Genomic DNA, 21034 nt, shown 5'->3' with positions numbered 1-21034 from the left:
AACGGTTAAGAAATCAAATATTTCTCGTACTGGAATACCCTGTATGGAATGTTGCTAAATACCTTTTGGCAGTTTTTTTTCTTTTTCTTTTTTCTTTTTTTTTTTTTTTTTTTTGACAGAGTCTTACTCTGTCACCCAGGCTGGAGTACAGTGGCATGATCTCGGCTCACTGCAACCTTTGCCTCCCGGGTTCAAGCAATTCTCCTGCCTCAGCCTCCCCAGTAGTTGAGATTACAGGCTCCCACCACCATGCTCAGCTAATTTTTATATTTTAGTAGAGATGGGGTTTTACCATGTTGGCCAGGCTGGTTTGAAACTCCTGATTTTAGGTGATCCACCCACCTTGGCCTCCCAAAGTGCTGGGATTATAGGCATGAGACATCACACCCAGCCTCAGCTTTTTTTTTCTGAGCAGAGATAAAAATTAGGCTCCATTCTCTAAACATACAACCATTAGGCAGCATAGAGACAGAGATACAGCTCAAGGGTATGTTGGATGATTGGATCAAGCTGACCTGTTATCAAAACTGGCCTCTATATATCCAAAATACCAACAATCCAAGCATGGATAACTGAGTTCTAATACCACTGTTATTCTGATAAGATGCATGGGGAAAATGAGGTCTTGGCCCTCACAGGACCAGTATCAGTAGCAAAGCCTGGCCAATGGGCTTGGAGGTTCCATGCTTTCCAGAGGCACACTTAATAATCTGCCTTGCACAAGGTGAGGAGTTTAGCAAATATTAGGGAGTTACTGCCCTTTCCATTTTAGACAAACACCAGCAGTTTCTCTTTAGTTCAATGGTATTTGCACAGGCCTTATGAAAGCTGTTAAGATTCAGAACCATTGTCAGAGGACTTGGCGGAATCTAACCTAATCTTCTCTGAGAGACAGAAAACTGGCCCAGAAGTGGGGCTATAACCTTCAGTCACCTGCTGGCAGTGCTGCGATCTGATGTCTAAGAAATGAGGATCCAGTGTGTCTTTGATGCCCAGTCAAAGCTTTGAAGCTGTGTCAAGACCATGGGACAAAGGCAGCACTGTTTATGCAAATCTGGAAACAAAAGAAGCTAAGCTCCAAAGCCATTAGAAGTAACATCAGAAATTCAATACCCAGAGATGATTAGAGGCCCTACACCAGTATGAAATAGGAAACCTAAAAGCAAAGCTGGGCAACACACCAAAACACATACTGTAGGAAGGAATCCTGAGCTGGCCAGAGCCTGGCTAGATGTGCTCAGAAGCCCTGATACGTGCAGCTCCGGCAGTCATCTGCATACCAAAGGAAAGACATCCTGGGTGGCTGCTGCTTCACTACCTGATGCACACAGCTCCTTCATAAGAAGGTCCAGTATATACCCTTGCAAGGCTAGCTCTCATGTTGCTATGTTCCTTGGGAATTCAGTCATCATCAAGCACATGCCCAAAGAGACAACACTCTTAGCAAACACCTTTGGCACAGTATTCAACAGGATGAAATACCACGAGCTTCCTAAAAAAGGATTTTTTTAAGGCCACCCAACAAAGATCTAAAGTTGGGCTAAGGGTTCAGGAAGCACTGATTATGCAGTTATGTGAAAGTTCTTCAGGTATGGTTACCCCCAAGAAGAGGAAAGTGTTAGGTCAGGAAAGGACTCAGAGAAATCTCATCCAGAGACTTTAAAGCAAGACTGCATATTACCATCCTGTGAGAAGTTTTCAAAATATGTCAATTGCCTTGGCTCATGAAATGAAGACAGTAAGTGGCTACACAATTTTAGCACATCTCTCTTATGTTACAGGAAAGGAAACTGAGGCCTGGAGATAGTAAGTGACATGTTCAAAGCAGCCCAGCATGAGCGATGCTTCCAAGTCCCTTCATAGGACAACACAATAGCATATTTGCACACCATGAAATATGAAAAAGGCTGCTTTGGTGAGAGGCAACTGTCCTGGGGACCCCACTGCTACCAGCCTCACTTCATCCCCACGTGATTGTTGTTTTCTTGGTGGGATGTGCTAAGCTGTCGTATGCAGTTCACATTTTTGAGAAGAAAAAAAGACACAAAAATAAAGTGGATGCATAAACTTAAGAGCCTTACTGTCTGCTGTACGTGCAGTTATAATAATGCTACTATATCGACTTCTTAAAAAATATTTTTTGTGTAGCAGCAACAAACTCAGAACAATCCTCTGTATAGCAGAATAGAACTGTGTAAATTTCTGAAAAGCCATATTTTGAGTTCATAACTAGTAAAGACACCAGGCTTAGGGACTTTGTAATCCCATGCAATTAAGGGTGAACTGCCAGCTGCTAAAAACAGGCTAATTTAGTAGCCTGTTTACATTTATCACAAATGAGGGGAAGAGTTTTTAATGGCATGCCAAAGGGAAAAATTAAAGAAAATTAAATACGAGAAACAAAGAAACCAAGATTAGGGACTATGGAGACTGAAGTGGCTCAAATGAATTCTGTTTAGCCTAAGGAAATTCACTAGTTTGATTTTCCTGTGCTCTATTAAAAGATGTTCATCAATAGATATTTTTTTCTTCTGTACAATACTTAAGGCTTAATGAACTCATTATGTAAGATATACCAAGGAAAGAGTTTGAGGGCGTGCCATTTTATACTGAGTCTGAGTGCAAGGAGCTTCATATAGTGGGGAAAACATTTGGGGCACTTTCTTTTAAAATACATATTTTTTAAAAACAGCCACTACACTGTTCACAATAGCAAAGACTTGAAACCAATCCAAATGCCCATCAATGATAGACTGGATAAAGAAAATGTGGCACATACATACTATGGAATACTATGTAGCCATAAAAAAGGCTGAGTTCATATTTTTTGCAGGGACATGGATGAAACTGCAAACCATCATTCTCAGCAAACCAACACAAGAACAGAAAACCAAACACTGCATGTTCTCACTCATAAATGAGTGCTGAACAATGAGAACACACAGACACAGGGAGAGGAACATCACACACCAGGGTCTGGGGGTGGGGGGCTAGGGGAGGAATAGCAGGGGGTTGGGGGATTGGGGAGGGATAGCATTGGAAAAATACCTAATATAGATGATGGGGTGATGGATGCAGCAAACCACCACCATGGCACCTGTACACCTATGTAACAAACCTGCAGGATCTGCACATGTACCCCAGAACTTAAAGTATAATAAATGAATTTCAAAAAATAGCGACTATTGGATGGAGATAGAACATATGTGCTTGATTTAATTTTAAAAAAACACACACAAGTGATGCATGCCTGGCTGCATTTCTCCTATGTAATCCTGTACATTACTACTTCTCTTAATAAGAAAATCCCTTGGTCTTTTTAATGGGTTAAACATCTGGAATCTGGAGTTTAGAATATTCCAGAGTATGCCAATTTTCCAAACTCTGAAAATCCCATGATCTGTACTTTAAGTGCATACATGGCCTTCTAAGAGCTCATCTTCTGCAGTTCCCAAACCGAGAAGTGCATCCAAATCACTTGTGGGCATGCTTAGCACACCAATTCCTAAGTACCCCCTGTGGACCATCTGATTGAACATGGCTGAAATGGGCCCCAGAAATGCACATATCTAACAAATGCTCCAGGTATTGTGATGCAGCTGGCCTCTGAACCTGTATCTGGGAAACACTAGTTGAATCCAGCAGCCTTATACTAAAGGATTGGCAGAACAATAGTAAGGACCATGTCTACTCATGGCCAATGAACTAGACCAATGGGGACAAGTCACTTTTAGGCCACCTCAACTACTAATTTCAACATGAGTACCTGGCCACACAGACAATCGATAGTGGAATAAATAAAAGGAAGTACATAACATTTTTAAAATCCATTGTTTTAGAAATCCGTAGTTTGTCCTGCTGAATAAAAAGCCTATGATGGAAATCAATGTAACCCGTCAATCTTATTAAAATCTAAAAAGATTGAGGAAAGGCAGAGAAGAAAATATTTTTGTATGCTGGCTGTTTCAAGCCTTACGTGCCAATTCCACAAAATCCATTTGCAACACAAGACATGGTCTGACTGTCTGAATGCTCTCCCACCCAACCTGTTTCTAGCACACGGAAAGCAGTGGTGTGGGAGCTACATATAAGCTTACTGTTCAATGGTGCAGTGATGACATGAAAAACCCTGATTCCACTTGGCAGGAACTTTCTACTATCTTGGCGGGTATAAACCATAATCACTGTGGTGTGTGGAGCTGAGACAGGATTATGGGGCTGGCTGGCAACCAAGAAACTAAAAAGCAGTCTGTTAGTCCAGCAAGGGACTCCGTGTCAGGAATGCCATGGCCCCAAATGTCTACAACCACATTTTTCACAACGTTCCCAAGAATTTAAGTTCCACTGTTAGTTTCTAGAAAATACTGCCTTTGCCAAGACTCTAAAAAGCAGAAATTTCTCACTTAATATGGCTTTCAGGGAGAACACCAATCAGTGCACCTCCGTAGACCCTCCTGTCTTAGGGTTCTCTCTCGTGAGAATGAGATGCTTGCCTTCACCACTGCCCTCCCCATCTCCAAAACATATACGATCACTCTCAGAAAGAAAAGGGGCTGGAAAGAAAGAGTCCTACTTCCCTCTTGTCAAAAATGTATGCACTTTGGACTTGGCCGTCCATATGGGGAAAGCTCTATGTAAGGAACCTTCTCTCTACAGCCTGATATATCCCTCAGAAAGGATCCCTTGACATATCCCTTGAAGTGATTTCAACCTGGAAGGTAATAAACTATTCCAATAAAGCCAATGGGCCAATGAAAGCAGGTGCTCATGAAAATGCTTCAGCTCAGCAGCTTGCCCCAGACTCATCTTCTACCATACTCTTGGGGGCATACAGCCCAAGATCATTATTTATATCATTATTTGTGTTTCTGAAAGATATATCTTCTAAGAGGTCTTCAAACATTAATCAGAAAACACTGGAGGGAAGGAGATAATTTTGCATTTTGTTTACAGAGGAACAAAATCTTACAGAGGAACAAAATCGTACCAGTTAAACCAACAAGTCAGGGGCAGGCCATAGCTTGCTGAATTTGACAAACCACTAAAATAATAATTGTTGCTTCAATTAAATGAAACACATTACAAAGTCAGCCTTGGCAGGATGTCATGGAGCTATCATTCAACGTTTGACTCTGAAAGGATTTCTGTATGGTGCTCCTAGAGAGGAAAAGAAACGCCCTGCAGCCAAATCTGAGGTTTAATTCATGCAAGAGTCTTGGCTAATGCTACCGACCACAAATGCTGTGTTTTCATGGATCCAAGCTACAGAAAGTTCCAGCAAATTAATTACAGCCACTCTATATTCTGCCTGACTTTTCAATTATTACCTGTAATGAGATTCTTTTTTATTTTTATGAACATTAACGCACAGTTTTTCTATCAGAGGAGTAGAGAGCTAAGGAAAAGGTAATACAATCCTGATCCTTTTACCACTAGGTCACTCGCTGGCTGCTTGCCAAGCCTGCTGGTTCCCAAAAGCAGTTACTGCTTGGGTCCTGGAGTTCCTTCAGCAGCCTGAGGTGGGAGCAAAGGTCACCACCCAAATGCCAACAGGGGTCAGGCAAGTCAAGTCAAAGAAAGATAGCAGGGACTAACTGCCAGTGCACACAGTGTGGGCCTGATGGGGACTGGGCTGCCTGGACAAAATCCAGGGGACAGTGGCTACTCAGCTCCAACAACAGTTGCTGTGTATGAATTCAGGCCTTGTAAGGTCAGGTGCTGGTTACATGGCATGTTTTGTGAGTGAAAAGTTACTAAGTTATACATTTATGATATATGAACTTCTGGATAAATATTACGCCTCATCAAGATTTTTTTATTAGGACCAGATCTTCTAGAAGCCAGGGAGACAAGGACAAGAGAGCAGGATGGATGGGTGTTAGCAGAAAGGCCTTCAGAGTAGCCACCTGGAACAGGTGTTATACGTAGCTGCCTTTTATTGTGCCACCCAGGGCATGGCTGTAGGTAGGCTGGCAGTGTTTGAAGAATGTGGAATAGAGAGACAGATAAAATATCACACTTATCCAGAATTGGATATATAAAACACTCATATATGGGTTAAAATGAAAAGGATACATGTTCATGCATAGAAAGTTTCTAGAAAAATACACAAGAAACTGGTCACTGGGAGGTGGTATAGAGTAGATGGGAGACCTACTTTTTGTTATATTCCCACTCAAACTGATAATTTTTAAAAATTTATTATGGAAGTATATTACTTTTCCACTTAAAAAAAGTCAGAAGAGCAAATTCTTAAAATAACTGAATTGCTATTAAAAATCCAAAAAGACCCTAAGGGATTCAAATTTTAAAAAATCAACAGGTTTTGATATACTAACAACATATCAATTAAATGCAATTAAATGAACATGTTACCCTTTGGAAATAAAAATGTCAAAACATACGATACATACGTTTTGTAATTCCTGATGAATAATAGCTATGATTTAAACACATACAGTAAAAGTTCCTCATGACACGGTAACTGGAGAATAGATGTAGTGACCATACCGTAGGCTAATGATTTTCTTTCAGACTTTACTGTATGTTGTTATGCTATGCGAAGAAATGTGCAGAAACAAGCCTTATTATTGTCTTACTACAGTCCTATATAAGCCATATAATAGTCCTACTATACTGTGCCATAGACTTGGAGACGGTGCCACACAGCAATATGACCCACGTGCACGTTTAAGTGTTGGAGAAAGAACGAAGGGACAACCAGCAGCCTTCTCCATTACAAGGCTTTCATTGTTCATTCCCATGACCACCACAGGCAGACAAGCAAAAGGAACCTAAGCAGCACATGCTTACGTATCTGGAGTCACAAAGAAACTTCATGGTAAAATCACTTTGATAAAAGAGCTGAAAACAAATCTGGGAAAACTAAACTCACCTAAGAATACTCCCCATTATCCTTTAAACCAAGAAAGATATTCATTATAAAATAATCAGCATTAAAACACCTCACAGGACTAAAAATCTAGAAATCAGTTATGTCATTCCAAAATCACCATGGAAATCTCTTAACTGTCCTGTGCTTTAGATCCCTCACCATGGAACTCAATCACATAAAACCAGGGCAATTTAGGCATCCTTTCTAATTCTGCAGCCAAGCTGTCATGACTGGAACAACAGGATTGGTGACATTTATTAGTCACTTCAGTTTTTGCGCAAAGGAAATACTCTGAGGTCCAATCACGTTTTGAAATTAGAGGTTACAAAGACAATTGATAATTTCTTCAATCATTTGGAATGAAGCTGAATTTAGGGGACAGCCAAATCTAAGACTACTAATTTAAAAGGCTGAAAAATGGACTATTTTATCAACATGAATCCAAAATGTAGCCAATATGTGTATGATTAGTGTCGCCTTGATCATTTGACACTAATAATACTTGAGAAATTTCTTTGTACTGTTATGTTGCTACGATCACAGCAAGTGACCTGCATATTCACGTACAACCCACAATTCAGTCGTAATTTGCCTCTATGAAATATACCAAAACAGAGTAGAGTTCACTACCTAAGAAGTGCCTGAACTAAGTGATGAAATGATCAAGACAGCGGAAGAGAACCACTGAGTCCCCTGCATCATTCAAGTGGAAACGACAATTCTTACTTGAAAGAAACACTAGCGTTCTTATCTTCCCAAGTTGGGCCAACCGACAGAAGCAAAAACTAGAACTAATTGGTCTTTTCATGATCTTAAGCAGACCATCTGCACTCGGTCTGCAACGTTAGCTGCCTGGGTCACACATCCTGGCTCCACCATGCATTAGCCTAGTGACCTCAGACAAGTTATTTATATTCTCTGTGCCTCAGTTTCCTCCTGCGTAAAGTGATAAAGTGGAATGTAATGGCATCTCTCACCTAGGGTTGCTGTCTAGAGTAAATCAGTTTGATACCAAAGTGTTCAGAACAGTGCCTCCATGAATGTTAGTTTTCTTTTTCTTTCTCCCTCACTCCCTTCTCTCCCCTCCTTCGTGACTTCCCTTCCTTCATTCCCTCCCTTTCTTCCCTCCCTCCCTTCCCTTCCTTTCTTCTCTTTCTCTTTCTTTTCTTCTTTTTGAGACAGGTTCTCACTCTGTTGCCCAGAATGTAGTACAGTGGTTCAGTCTCAGCTTGCTGTATCCTCCAGCTCCTGGGTTCAAACAATCCTCCCACCTCAGTCTCCCAAGTAACTGAGACTATAGGTGCATGCCACCATGCCTGGATAATTTTTGCATTTTTTTGTAGAGATGGGGTTTCACGACGTTGCTTAAGCAATCTGGCCACCTTGGCCTCCCAAAGTGCTGGGATTATAGGCACGAGCCTCTGAACCCAGACAAATGATAGTTTCCTATGCTAATATTTTTTGGTGCTGTTGGAAAGAAGAAATCAAATGAGATTCCATTAGAAAAATTTTAAAAACTTCATTTTGAAAGGGAAATGTAAAGAAGATAGGACAAAAAGGAAAAGATTGAAAGAAAATGGCAGCTATCACTGACTTAGAAGCAGTCATGTAAAAGACACTGTACATATCTTATCTCATTTACTTGTAACAATAACTCTTTGAGGCAGATGTTATTATTAGTTATTAGAAGAAACAGGGCAGCTATGTCTTAGAGTTTACTGATGTGCCCTCAATCACACAGAAGATTTGTGCTCTAGTCTATCTGACCTTAAGCTTGTATATTTCTTCCTCCATGCTAAACTACCAGCTTGGGAAAATGAGGAAAGGAAGAGAAAGGTGAGTAAAACAGACTAACAGAGGAAAGGGGACTAAAACATCATCTACTTTTTCAACCATAAACCAAAACTTCTATCCATTGAGATAACATGCAACATTTACTATCAAGATTGTAATGATAAAATATGGCATCCTTCTTACCACTGGTGCTGAAAACTGTCACTGATACTAGTTTTGAACATTTCATAAAGACAAAGTACATTAGTATTTTAAACAGTTATGAAAATGCTACTGATTGGACATTAAAATGTGAAGATACATTCAAGATAATCCCCGAACAATGCAGAAATAAAGTAGTATGCAAAATGTTAGACTCATTCCCCCAGAACAAGTAGCTCATCATTGTTTATGTTTGTCAACAGAAGCTCATCTCTTTATTTAAAAATCCATAAAGTGGTTTCCAATTTAATATGTTGCTTTTCAAAACTCAGGCAAACAAAATGCCCAAATCTTTCTGTAATTACATAGCAGTTATTGCCTTGTGCCTGCACAGACTCTGTGAATCCCAACTGTCTTCCCACAAGCAACAGCAGGCTCTCCAAAAGACAAACTTAATGTTTCATTTGGGGCAAATGTTTTTCCCTGTGCCATGCTTCAGTTTTCACTATCATGGTACTTGACCCTACTCTCCCTAATCACAGATTTAAGAGGAATGAGGTCAGCCTTCCCTCTGTTGCTGAGGTCACTTGCTTATGGCTCCACTGAATTAAAGACAATCTACTGAAGTATACTACCACTTGTCACAATGCCTCACGGTTTCCTTCATCTCAACATATTCCCAGTTCCCTAAAACTTAGTGCAGGTTTAGGACACACAAAATAGATACCTTCCTTAGTTCCTTATCACAGGATTGTGATATTTGAAGGAAAACTATTAGTTTGGTGGATTTTAAGATCAGACAGGTAACTATAAAAAAGCTTTCCTTTTTGCTTGTACAAAGTATCTCTAAAATAAAAATGCTCCTTTGTTCAGCCTAATCTGAATAAACTTGATGCTGAGATAACTGCAGACATTCTTCAACAGCAGAATTTTCCAGGTCAACTTGTTGATATTCATTTCACCTGTATATGCAGTACAGATCAGGTCCAGAACTTAAAGTAAGAAAAAAAAAATCACGTAACAGGGTCTGAATGCGATCAGTGAGCCAGGCCTCTCAATGACCCATCTAGTACAGAAATCAGATGCTTCTCAAGCCCATAGTCGGATGAATGAGAAGAGTGAGTCTGCAGAGTGAGTTACTGAGATCAGATTCAGAGGAAGCTAAATTCCATGTGGCTCTGTATTCAATATGGTTCTGTTTTATGAAGTTCTGGGTAGCTCTAAGCCATTTTTGACAGCAGCATGTGCTGATTTTGCAGAATGGATATTAATCAGTTTGGCATCTTGGAATATTGCATAGAGCTTGGGAATGAGAAACTAAAGGCAAGTAATCTGCAGAAGCACCTCAAAGCTGTAACATCCTAAACTGAGGTACCACCTCCCATCACAGTGTTATATCCCATAACCTTCCCAGCCAAATATTCCCCTAGGGCCAGGCCAGAAGTCAGCGTTTCCAGAGAGATCCTATGGTACGATACAATCTCTTTGGAGACTTGCAGTCATTAGACCTGCCACCCACTTCAACTTCCTGAGAGAAAACTCTGGTTGATGCCCTATTTTTTTTTTTTTGTCTGTTTGTTTTTTGCCTTGTTGATCCCATTTTTCTAGAGCCATCTTTCTTTCCCAGGTTTTAGTAGATTTTTACTCATCCTTCAAACTTAGTTCAAACTAAGTGTCAACCTGTCACTTAGTTTGAACCAGTGATATCCATATTCATAGACCGGACCCAATCTGATTTAGAAATCATTTGGTTCTTCCCCAAACACTTTAAATGCCATTCAGATCACCTTACACCGTCCAATGAAAGGAGCCATATTTATCTGTTAAACACACACACACACACACACACAAACACACACACACACACACACACACACACACACACATATATCTAAATACACCTTTTTCAGCCCTGATCTGGCTGGTTCTTATTTTAAAAATGCATTAGAAGCATGTACTTGTGCAGTCTGTCTGTACCTCAGTTCTCTCACCTGTAAAGTGATACAGTAACACTACATATCTGATAGGGTGATTTTGAAGCTTAAACCAGAAAATGAATGTAAAGTTCTTCGCAGAACCATGAGCTCTTATTATCATGTGTGGAATTTATAAACAAATGTAATTTTGAGTTAAGTCAATTACTTTAATAAACACATTTCTTATTCCGGGAAATAGAGATAATTTTACTTCTTCACAGATTGGTAGTAAGAATCAAATGAGATTACAGTGCATGAAAGTTATTTCCAAAGTTTCTTTTCAGCTCCTTTGTGTTTTAAAGACAGAACCAGGATTTTTCAAAGAAGAGGCTTCAATAACTGATGCAAGCGAGGTCTTGCACTTCTTGCTTAACCTTCCAATGCTGGACATAAAGGAAAACATTGCCAAGGTCTGTGCAGAATTGGAATTCTCTCATCTAAATACAACACCAGTGTCCATACAATCTGGAATATCCAGGAAACTTAGGATGTACATTGATGCCGGTGGATCCTAATTATATTGCAAAATCTATGGAATTCAAGAGCCAGAAATAATTTCTGAAATCATTTATTTCAAGTCCTTCCTTTTATTGATGAAGAAGCTGATGCCTAAGGATCCTAAGCAAGGAGCCCCAAGTCACGTATCAAACTAGTGATAAACAACTTAAGTCTCCTAATTTGCAGTTTATAGGTTTATGCAAATTTTGTTTATATCATGTTCCCAGCCTTTATAGAGTGGCCTTTGGGGACACGCTTGGGTTCAAATTCCAGTGTCACCATTTATTAATTCTGTGACTCTGAGTTACTGAACTGATACAAGTCTGTCTTTTCCTTTGCAAAATAAAGATCATAATATCCTCTTAAAAGTATACTGTATGATAAAAAGAGGTAATGTCTATAAGTCAGGTAGCAAATATGTGCCTGACACCTGCTTCACCCCTCACCAACTTCTTATGGCAAAAACTGTAATGCTTTAAAAAACTAAATCGTGCCTAAAGATGAAAACCATATTTTAAGATATTTCTTGAAAAAAGCAAATAAGTTAACTGATATTTGTTCACTTCTTTTGGCACTAAAGTGGTTAAAAAAATTCCTTCCTTCTGGTTTAAAACCTGGCTGTCCCAGTGCTCTCTTTCCACGTAAAATGCCCTTCTCGGCGAGGCAGTCACGTACGGCAGGGCGTATAGTAAAGTAGTGTACAGCACAGTGCTGTACTATGCCACATGTTTGCTTTTGCACCTTTACACCTCTCCCACCAGGTACTCTGAGGCTGCCAGTTCTAGCTGCTGCTTTTACCCCTCCTCCTCCTCTCTTTGCCCAACCGCTGCCTTAAGGATGTGTCTCGCCTGAGAACAGTTTCCCTTTATCAACATGAGGCAGAAACTGCTCCAGAGTGACCTGGGCTCCGTCTTCCTCAGGGGGCCGGAGTCCTCTTGTCCTCGTACCTGACAGCCCATCTCCCCTGGCCAGCGTCCACCCTCTCGTCCTCCGCAAGCCCCTCGGCGACTCACCTGGCCACCAACTAACTTCTCGCCCTCCCATCCTCGCGTTTATAAAAGGTGAGAGACGACCGAGTTCTACAGGTGGGGTGGGCAGCACCCCGCACTGATCCCCTCGCCCTCCCCGCAGCAAACACAATGACGGGATCCAAGCTTCTTTCCTCCGGGGACAGAACTGAGCTGTTTATCTTTCCCAGGCGTCTTCGTCGCTCGCTGGGACGCGGAAGCCCAGGGTGCCAGGGCGCTTTGCATCTGCGGCGGGGAACGCGACCCAGGAGGACGCACTGGCAGGGACAGCCCGGAGTGCTCAGAGGAGACCGGGCTCACGGCGGTGGCGAGGTTGGGCACACTCTGCGGGCCCCGCCCAATCTCCACGCCTGGGTCCAGGTCCCCCTAGGGGAGCCAGGAGCACATTTCCAGCCTGGAGCAGGAGCCTGACACCGGGAAGTCAGAGCAGCGCACTCCGGCGCCCCAGCCACTGCGGAGCCCGGGGCCCACAGCAGTCATGTTCCATCTGTCGCGTCTACAGGGGAACAAGGTCACAGGGCCCTTATCCTCTCACTTCAGGGCTAGCAGTATGAGGTGGGGAAAGACGAAACCTCGAGAGTTGAAAGGGAGGGAAATGAAAGCTCCCTTGAGGGGTATTCCCCATGACCCTTGAGGGACAGAGCCGCCCAACCCGCCTGCTACCCACCAGAGCTCCGGCGGGCAGTTCTCCCCAGCAGCACCCCCTGTGCGCACTGACCCGCGCGTCCCTCCGCAGCCCGACCGCCCGATCCGCCGGCCACTGGCGCGGGCAGCGAGGGGGTGTGTGCGCTAGGTTTCCCGCGTGCCCCCCCGGCGGCTCCCTCGCCCTGCAGCTGCTGATCCGGGCGCTGTCCGCGCTGGGCAGGCCGCCCCCGCCTCCCGGGGCCCCTGCGCGCTCACCAGACGGCCATCCTGCTCTTGGGGTAGTCCAGCCGCTCCAGGCAGCCGAGGAAGTGCGGCAGCGAATGCGCCGCGTTGCGGGCGAGGACAGCCACGAGCACCGTGGGGCTCTGCAGGGGCGACTCCGGGAAAACCACCGGCTCCTCTCCGTCATCCTCCGAGTCCGCCTCGGAGGCGAAGCGCGCCCGGCAGCCTTCGCGGAGCAGGGCTGAGGACAGGAGCAGCAGCGACCAGACGAGGGTGGCGGCGGGGCGCGCAGCCATGTTCTGGGCCAAGGCGGGCGGCGGGGTGGTCCTGCCGCGAGCGCCAGGCTGGGCTGCCCTGAGGGTGGCGGCGGCTCCCGGGAAGCGAGGAGGCTGCGAGGGGCGGCCAGGGGATGAGACTTGCCGGGGCCCGGCGGCTCACACAGTGGCCCCAGCGGCTGCGGCTCCCGGGACCCTCCTGCCGCCGCCGCACCGCCCGGGCCCTGATGCTGGTGCGCAGCGTACCTGCAGCCGCCGGCGCTCCCTTGCGCCTCGGGCTCGCACAAGGTCGTCGCCGTGGGGCTGTATGCCCTGAGTCCTGTGGAAAGTTCCTCTAGTCCAGGCTCCGCTCCTACTAGTACAGCTGAGGTCTGTGGCTTTCCCCAGAGCCGTGAGGTGTGGCCCTGTCTGCCAATGGGCGTGTGAGTGTGAGCGTGCGTGTGTGTCTGTGTGTACATAACGGTACAACCCCAAGAAAATTTATTCTGCTTTTGCAAACCGCAGTCAGAAATTCTTGACAGTGATGCAATGTATCCAGTTCTTCATAATGCACCTATTGACTAATGAGTAGAGTTCTAAAATGAAAAGTCTCCCCAACTATTCACGATTATGATAAACAATCGTTTAACCACCACCAAGGTCAGCATGTCTGTATTTTCTTATACACTCAACTTCTCCTGAAGTTCATTTCTGACTGAGTAGACACCCAGTAACACAAAGTTTGAAGAGCTGGAGAATTTTGGAGCCAGATCAGACCTCCGAAACTAAAAGAAAGCCCTTGGGAGACACTGTCCTGAAGCCTCACTCTACTGTGAACCCAGTAAGCCTCCTCACAGGAAGGCAGTGACGGAATAGATTCACTTAGCTGGTTTTCTCTTTCCAAAACGACCCAATCTGAGAGAGTAACAAAGAGGGAAAATTCATGCATGTTGGAGAGCAGAGGAGAGAGAAGGAAGAAAAGAAGGGGTGAAGGAAGAAGGCAATTGACATAAAATGACACTGCCGAGATTCACTGCTAAAGGAGATTTACTTCTTTCTTTCCTTTTTTTTTTTTTTTTTTTTCCCCTTTCGAGATAGGGCTTCACTCTTTTGCCCAGGGTGGAGTTTTGTGGTGCAATCATAGCTCACTGCAGCCTCAATCTCCTGGGGTCAAGCAATCCTCTCACCTCAGCCTTGCAAGTAGCTGGGACCACAGGTGTGCATCACCACGCCCAGCTAATTTTTGTATTTTTTGTAGAGACAGGTTTTCACCATGTTGCCCAGGCTAGTCTCGAACTGCTAGGCTCAAGTGATCTGCCCACTTTGGCCTCCCAAAGTATTGGGATTATAGGCATCAACCACCATGCTTGGCTGGACATTTACTCTTGAAGATATATTGTGTAGCCTTTGATGGTGAGTACGCAGGGTGTTTTGGTGCCAGTGCACATCCATGACCTCCAACCCCAACTCACCCTCAGGTCTGTCCCTTAGTCTTTTTATTAGTTGCTATCAATGCTTCTCAGCAACTATTAAAAGCTTTCCCCACTGTCTTTTGAAGTAGTCTCCTCCATCCAACTCCCTCAACACCCCTGTCTCCAACTAGCATCCCTACCAAGAGCTTTCTTACCTGCAGGTCTCTCCTCACAACAGGGTCTTTGATCCCATCCTCTTCCTTTCTAGTCTGTGATTTTTCTCTATCATTTCATTCTCTACTGAATCTTCAACTGATCTCTATCAACTCCTTTCTCTCAAGCTAAATACTTCGTCAGTCTTCTCTTATTCTTAAAACACACATACACACATGCACACAGAATTTAAAAAATGCTTTCTTCTAGTAATTCCTTTTCTTGGCCAAGTTCCTTGAAAGACAGATCTACACTTGTATTCTCCACTTCTTCATCTCCCATCTTTCCTACCACGGTGCAATAAGGCACCAGCCCTCCCCACTGATAGTGTTCTGCCAAACCAACAGATTGCCTCAGCATTGGCGGATTCAGTAAACTCTTCCATTCTCACCTCAGTTACATAATCTCCCACACTAGATCTCCTTTGATACTACTTGTCTCTGAGCCAAGCCCCTTCACTGTGTGCCTCCCTATAGTGTGCTGGTCTTTCCACTCCATATGGTCTCCTGGGGTGATATCCTCAAAATCTATGTCTCCTACTCTAATCTCTTCTCTAATCTTCATATTTTTATATCTAATGGCCTATGGACATTTTCTTCCTCTCCATCCATTTTCAGGAATTGTCCCCACTCTCAAGGGGCTCACAGTCTTACGGAGGAGACTGAGAGTTAAGCATCTGTTAGAAGTACCATAACAGATGTACCAGCTACAGAGGAGGGATAGAGGAAGGTGTCATCATTTCCACAGGGGAGGTGGTGATGGTGGGACTGTTAGAAAGGATTTCTGAGACAATCTCCATGTCATTCTGTCTTCCTTGTTTCCCTTTCTTGAACTATGTTCCACTCATCTTTCAATACTAAAATCCTCACCCCCTAGCCAAACTTGGTTTGATAGTTATCATTGGTTCACTTCATTGCAAACAGAGGAAGTTTAAAGCTAGGCAACCACATTTCTGTCTTCTGTTACTGATATGGTCTGGCTGTGTCCCCACCCAAATCTCATCTTGAATTGTAACTCCCATAATCCCCCCGTGTCGTGAGAGGTAATTGAATCATGGGGGTAGGTTTTTCCCATGTTGGTCTCATGATAGTGAATAAGTCTCACAAGATATGATAATTTTACAAAGGGCAGTTCCCCTGCACATGCTCCCTTGCCAGCTGCCATGTAAGATGTGCCTTTGCTCCTTCTTTGCCTTCTGCCATGATTGTGAGGCCTCCCCAGCCATGTGGAACTGTGAGTCCACTAAACCTCTTTTTCTTTATAAATTACCCAAACTCAGGTACGTCTTTATTCGCAGCATTAGAACAGACTAATACAATTACCTAAAGTCAACAGCTTATCGGAGTCTATTTTTTCAAAGAATGATGAAGCATCTAAAACTATATGGTTTGTAATGACATTAAAATGAAATTGGCTCCATGGAGTTCTCTTAAAATAATTAGACTGCTCTGTGGATAAAATCAAGAGTTCCCCAGCCATATAACTTAAAAAACACCTATTTAAAACTTTCAATAGAGTGCTCATTTAGTCACTGAGAATATTAAGGTCATGACAGGGTATGCAACAGTAGAAGATCATTGTAAATATGGTTGCAGGGCAGTGGAGGGGAAGCCTGGGAAAAGTTAAGTCCCCATCTTATTAACAGATGTGTTCCATAAATTCTTCGGAAATCAGTAATGTGAATTTGGATGTTTTCCTCCCTCATAAGATTGATGTTATAAGACAGTTAATTCGAAAAAAAAAAAACTAATTTAAAAATAAAAGCCAATTATATTTTAAAATATTCATTGCTTATAATGCTTTTTCCATGGAAAAATTGGCTGAATGGAGTCAGGGTTGTACACACACATCTCTTTGTCTCCACTACGAGTAGCCTGTTCTAATAGATTCTACGTTAAGTTAGAAGTGAGCACTTTCTCTCATATCCCCTCCCCATACTGTTCCAGCACGGGGGGCTTCCTTCTGGGACAACGAAACCTCTGGTGCTGTTACCCTTAGTGTAATGCGGTGGGGCAGGGCCTATCAGGTGGACAGAGGACTTCTCGCAGGAAAGCTTCTCAAGATGTCTGTGGCTCCTGCAGCCAAGAAGAGGAGGAAATACGTGCCTCTGGGACAGCTGTGATAGGCTTGAAAGAGTAAGTGACACTTGGAACTGAATTTTCATCTCACTTGTGTCACTTATTCTCTTTGTGACCTTGGAAACTTGACCTCTTTAAACATCAATTTCTTCTTGTGTAAAAAAGTTTGAAATGTTTGCCTCATTTTTTCATTCAACAAATATTTATGAAATTGCTAAATACCAATCATTTGAGTGTTTAATATTTTAATGCTTTGCCCTGGAAAAAGAGGGAGAAGGTGGCTGGCCCCCTACAACTCCTGCTGGGCCATAGTTGGCAGAGAGAGTCTATTGGCTGAATTATCCAGGCTTCTTTCTTCTGTACTGAAATATCTTTCTTTCGCTACCTGGATTGTTTTACTCACTTTTCTTATCCAGCTTAAAATCCAAAACATAAAATTTACTTGAATTGACAGTCCTGCCAATTTCAACACATGAAAATCCTTGAGAGAGGAGCATTACGTGATACCTTTTTAATTCAATCAGATTTTTAAATCTCAGCACCTAAACTGAAATGGACTATAAGAAGCTTCGATAAAGGGAACTGAATGGGATCCTAATTTGAAGCATGGGATTCTTTGGTGACAAGGCAAGTTTTATCGATTTCTAATACATAAGCATGAGGACTCTGGGTCCTAGGAAGGGAATGAATATTAAGGGAGGAAAAGAGCAGTGACTGAGGAGGGAAAGGCTAAAATTAAACTATCTCAGTATCAAAGTTTTATCTGTGCTCTGGCTGCATCCAAAAGCTATATAACAGTTACTACAGAAGAATGTTTTCCAATTCAAAACAAGCTGATACAAATTTAAAATACACTTCTATATTCCATTTAAGAATAGATGCATCCCTTAAATTATATTAACTCATTCCTTCAAACACTCAATAGGCTGCCCACTCTGTGCCAAGACATAGGTGCTGGAAATGCGTGAATAGTTAAGATGTGTCGTATAAATGCACAAATACTATAAGTCATTTTATGTGTTATCATAGAAAAGGGAGCATAAATAAGGAAGTGGAGAAGTGAAGATAACTAGGAAATGTTTCATTAAAGAGATATCTTTGAATCAAGTATTGAAAAATAAGTAGCATGCATGCATAGGAAGAATTAATATTTTTTAAATGGCCATACTAACCAAAGCAATTTATACATTCAATGCTATTCCTAAAATGCCATTGAGATTCTTCATAGAACTAGAAAAAAAAAACTATTTTAAAATTCATATGGAACCAAAAAGAGCCTAAATAGCCAAGGCAATCCTAAGCAAAAAGAACAAAGCTGGGGTATCATGTTAACCAACTTCAAACTATACTACAGGGCTACAGTAACCCAAACAGCATGGTACTAGTACAAAAAAGACACATAGGCCAATGGAACAGAACAGAGAACCCGGAAATACGATTGCACACTTACAACTATCTGATCTTTGATAATCTGACAATAACAAGCAATGGAGAAAGGATTCTTTATTTAACAAATGGTGCTGGTATAACCAGCTAGCCATATACAGAAGCTTGAAACTGGACCCCTTCCTTATATCATATACAAAGATTAACTTAAGATGGTTTATAAACGTAAATGAAAACCCAAAACTATAAAAACCCTAGAAGACAACCTAGGCAACACCATTCAGGACATGGACACTAGCAAAGATTTCATGAAGAAGATGTGAAAAACAATTGCAACAAAAGCAAAAATTGACAAATGTGATCTAATTAACTGAGCTTCTGCATAGCAAAAGAAACTATCAATAGATTAAACAGACAACTTACAGAATGGGAGAAAATTTTTGCAAACTATGCATCTGACAAGGGTCTAATATCCAGCATCTAAAAGGAACTTAAGCAAATTTACAGGAAGAAAAACAAACAAGCAACTCCATCAAAAAGTGAGAAAAGGACATGAACAGACACTTTTCAAAAGGAGGTATAGATGTGGACAGGAATCATACAAAGGAAAGTTCAACATCATTGATTATTAGAGAAGTTCAAGTAAAAACCACAGCCAAGAAGATGAGGAAATAAATGCCTCTGGGGCAGCTATAATAGGCTGAGCATTATAGGATAACCACAATGAGATACCATCTCACACCAGTCAGAATGGCTACTAAAGGCAAAAATTACATGTTAGCAAGGTTGTGGAGGAAAAAAAAAAACCCCATATACACTGTTGGTGGAAATGTAAATTAGTTGAAGCATTGTGGAAGACATTGTGGCAATTCCTCAAAGTTCTAAAGACAGAAATACCATTCAATCCAGCAATCCCATTACTAGTTATATACCCAAAGGAATATAAATCAGTCTATCATAAAGACACATGCATGCATATGTTCATTGAAGCACTATTCACAATAACAAAGACATGGAATCAACCTAAATGCCCATCAGTGATAGACTCAGTAAAGCAAATGTGGTGCATATATATCACAGGATACTACACAGCCATTAAAAAAGAATGAAATCATGTCTTTTACAGGGACATGGATGGAGCTGAAGGCCATTATCCTTAGCAAACTAATGCAGGAACAGAAAACCAAATACCACATGTTCTCACTTACAAGTGGGAGCTAAATGATGAGAACATATGGACACATAGAGGGGAATGACACACACTAGGGCCTATTGGAGGGTGGAAGGTGGGAGGAGGGAGAGGTCCAAGAAACGTAAGTAAAGGGTACTAGGTTAAATACCTGGGTGATGAAATAATTTGTATCAAAAACCCCCACAAAAAAAGTTTACCTATGTAACAAACCTGCACATGTACTGCTGAACTTAAAGTTGAAAAAAAATAATTTGATTCAAAATATAAGAAAAGAAAAATGAGTAGTATAGACTAAGAAAAGAAAGACAGAAGGGGAAACAGATGGGAATTCCAGGTAGGTGGAAGTGCAGGAGCAAGGAATGAAACAGCATGACATACTTGAGAGATACAATGAACAGAGCATGGCTGAGAGATAGGATGAGAAGTAGAAACAGAGAAAGCTAGAACATTACATGATTTTATATAATTTTGTATATAATCATTTCTTTAAAATGGGCAAAGGACTTTGAATAAACATTTCTCCAAAGAAGATCTACAGATGATCATAAGCACATGAAAAGTTTCTCAACATCACTAATCATTAGGAAATGCAATTCAAAACTATAAGATTTGTCACTTCACACTCATTAGGATGGCTACTAGAAAAACACAGAAAATAAAAAATGTTGGCAAAGGTGTAGAGAAATTGGAACATTGTGCACTGCTGGGGGGAGTGCAAAATGGTACAGCTACTGTGGAAAACAGTATGACAGTTCTTCAAGAAATTAAAAATAGAATTACCATATAATCTAACACTTCTACTTCTGGCTATATACCCAAACAAATTGAAAGCAAGTTCTCAAAGAGGTATTTGTGTGCTCATGTTCACCGTGGTGTTATTCACAATAGCTGAAATATGGAAGCAAACCAGAGGCCTACGGAATAGTGAATAGAAAAGCAAAATGTGATATATACATATAGAGGAATAGTATTCAGCCTCAAGGAGAGAGGAAATTCTGACATATGCTATAACATGTTAACTTTGAGGGCATTGTGCTAAGTGAAATAAGCCAATCATTAAAGACAAATATTGTATGATTCAACTTATATAAAGCAGTTAGTCAAAATTACAGAGATAAAATAGAATGGTGGTTGCCAAGAGGATGCAGGTAGGAGAAATAGGGAGTTATTGTTTAATGGGTTTAGGTTTCAGTTTTAAAGATAAAAGAGTTGGCAGGCGCGGTGGCTCATGCCTGTAATCACAGCACTTTGGGAGGCTGAAGCGAGTGGATTGCCTGAGGTCAAGAGTTCAAGACCAGGC

At 42.0% G+C, this 21034-nt stretch overlaps 1 protein-coding gene across 12 annotated transcripts in view; it reads right to left on the bottom strand.

The window, feature by feature from the left end:
- Window positions 1-21034, bottom strand: part of COLGALT2 (collagen beta(1-O)galactosyltransferase 2) — a 123938-nt gene that overhangs the window by 93594 nt on the left and 9310 nt on the right. For 9 of the 12 annotated variants that reach the window (XM_074389954.1, XM_074389956.1, XM_074389957.1 and 6 more), the window contains exon 1: window positions 13233-13875. The exons of the other annotated variants lie outside the window; for them this stretch is intronic. In XM_074389954.1, the coding sequence (XP_074246055.1) occupies window positions 13233-13495 (263 nt within the window). In that variant the 5' untranslated portion in view covers window positions 13496-13875. Of the gene's footprint in view, window positions 1-13232; window positions 13876-21034 lie in introns of those variants that run through there. 12 annotated transcript variants of the gene reach the window in all.

Source organism: Saimiri boliviensis, chromosome 19, assembly GCF_048565385.1.
Source record: "Saimiri boliviensis isolate mSaiBol1 chromosome 19, mSaiBol1.pri, whole genome shotgun sequence".
NCBI classification, from domain to species: domain Eukaryota; kingdom Metazoa; phylum Chordata; class Mammalia; order Primates; family Cebidae; genus Saimiri; species Saimiri boliviensis.
This window is presented reverse-complemented; position numbering and strand designations above follow the sequence as displayed.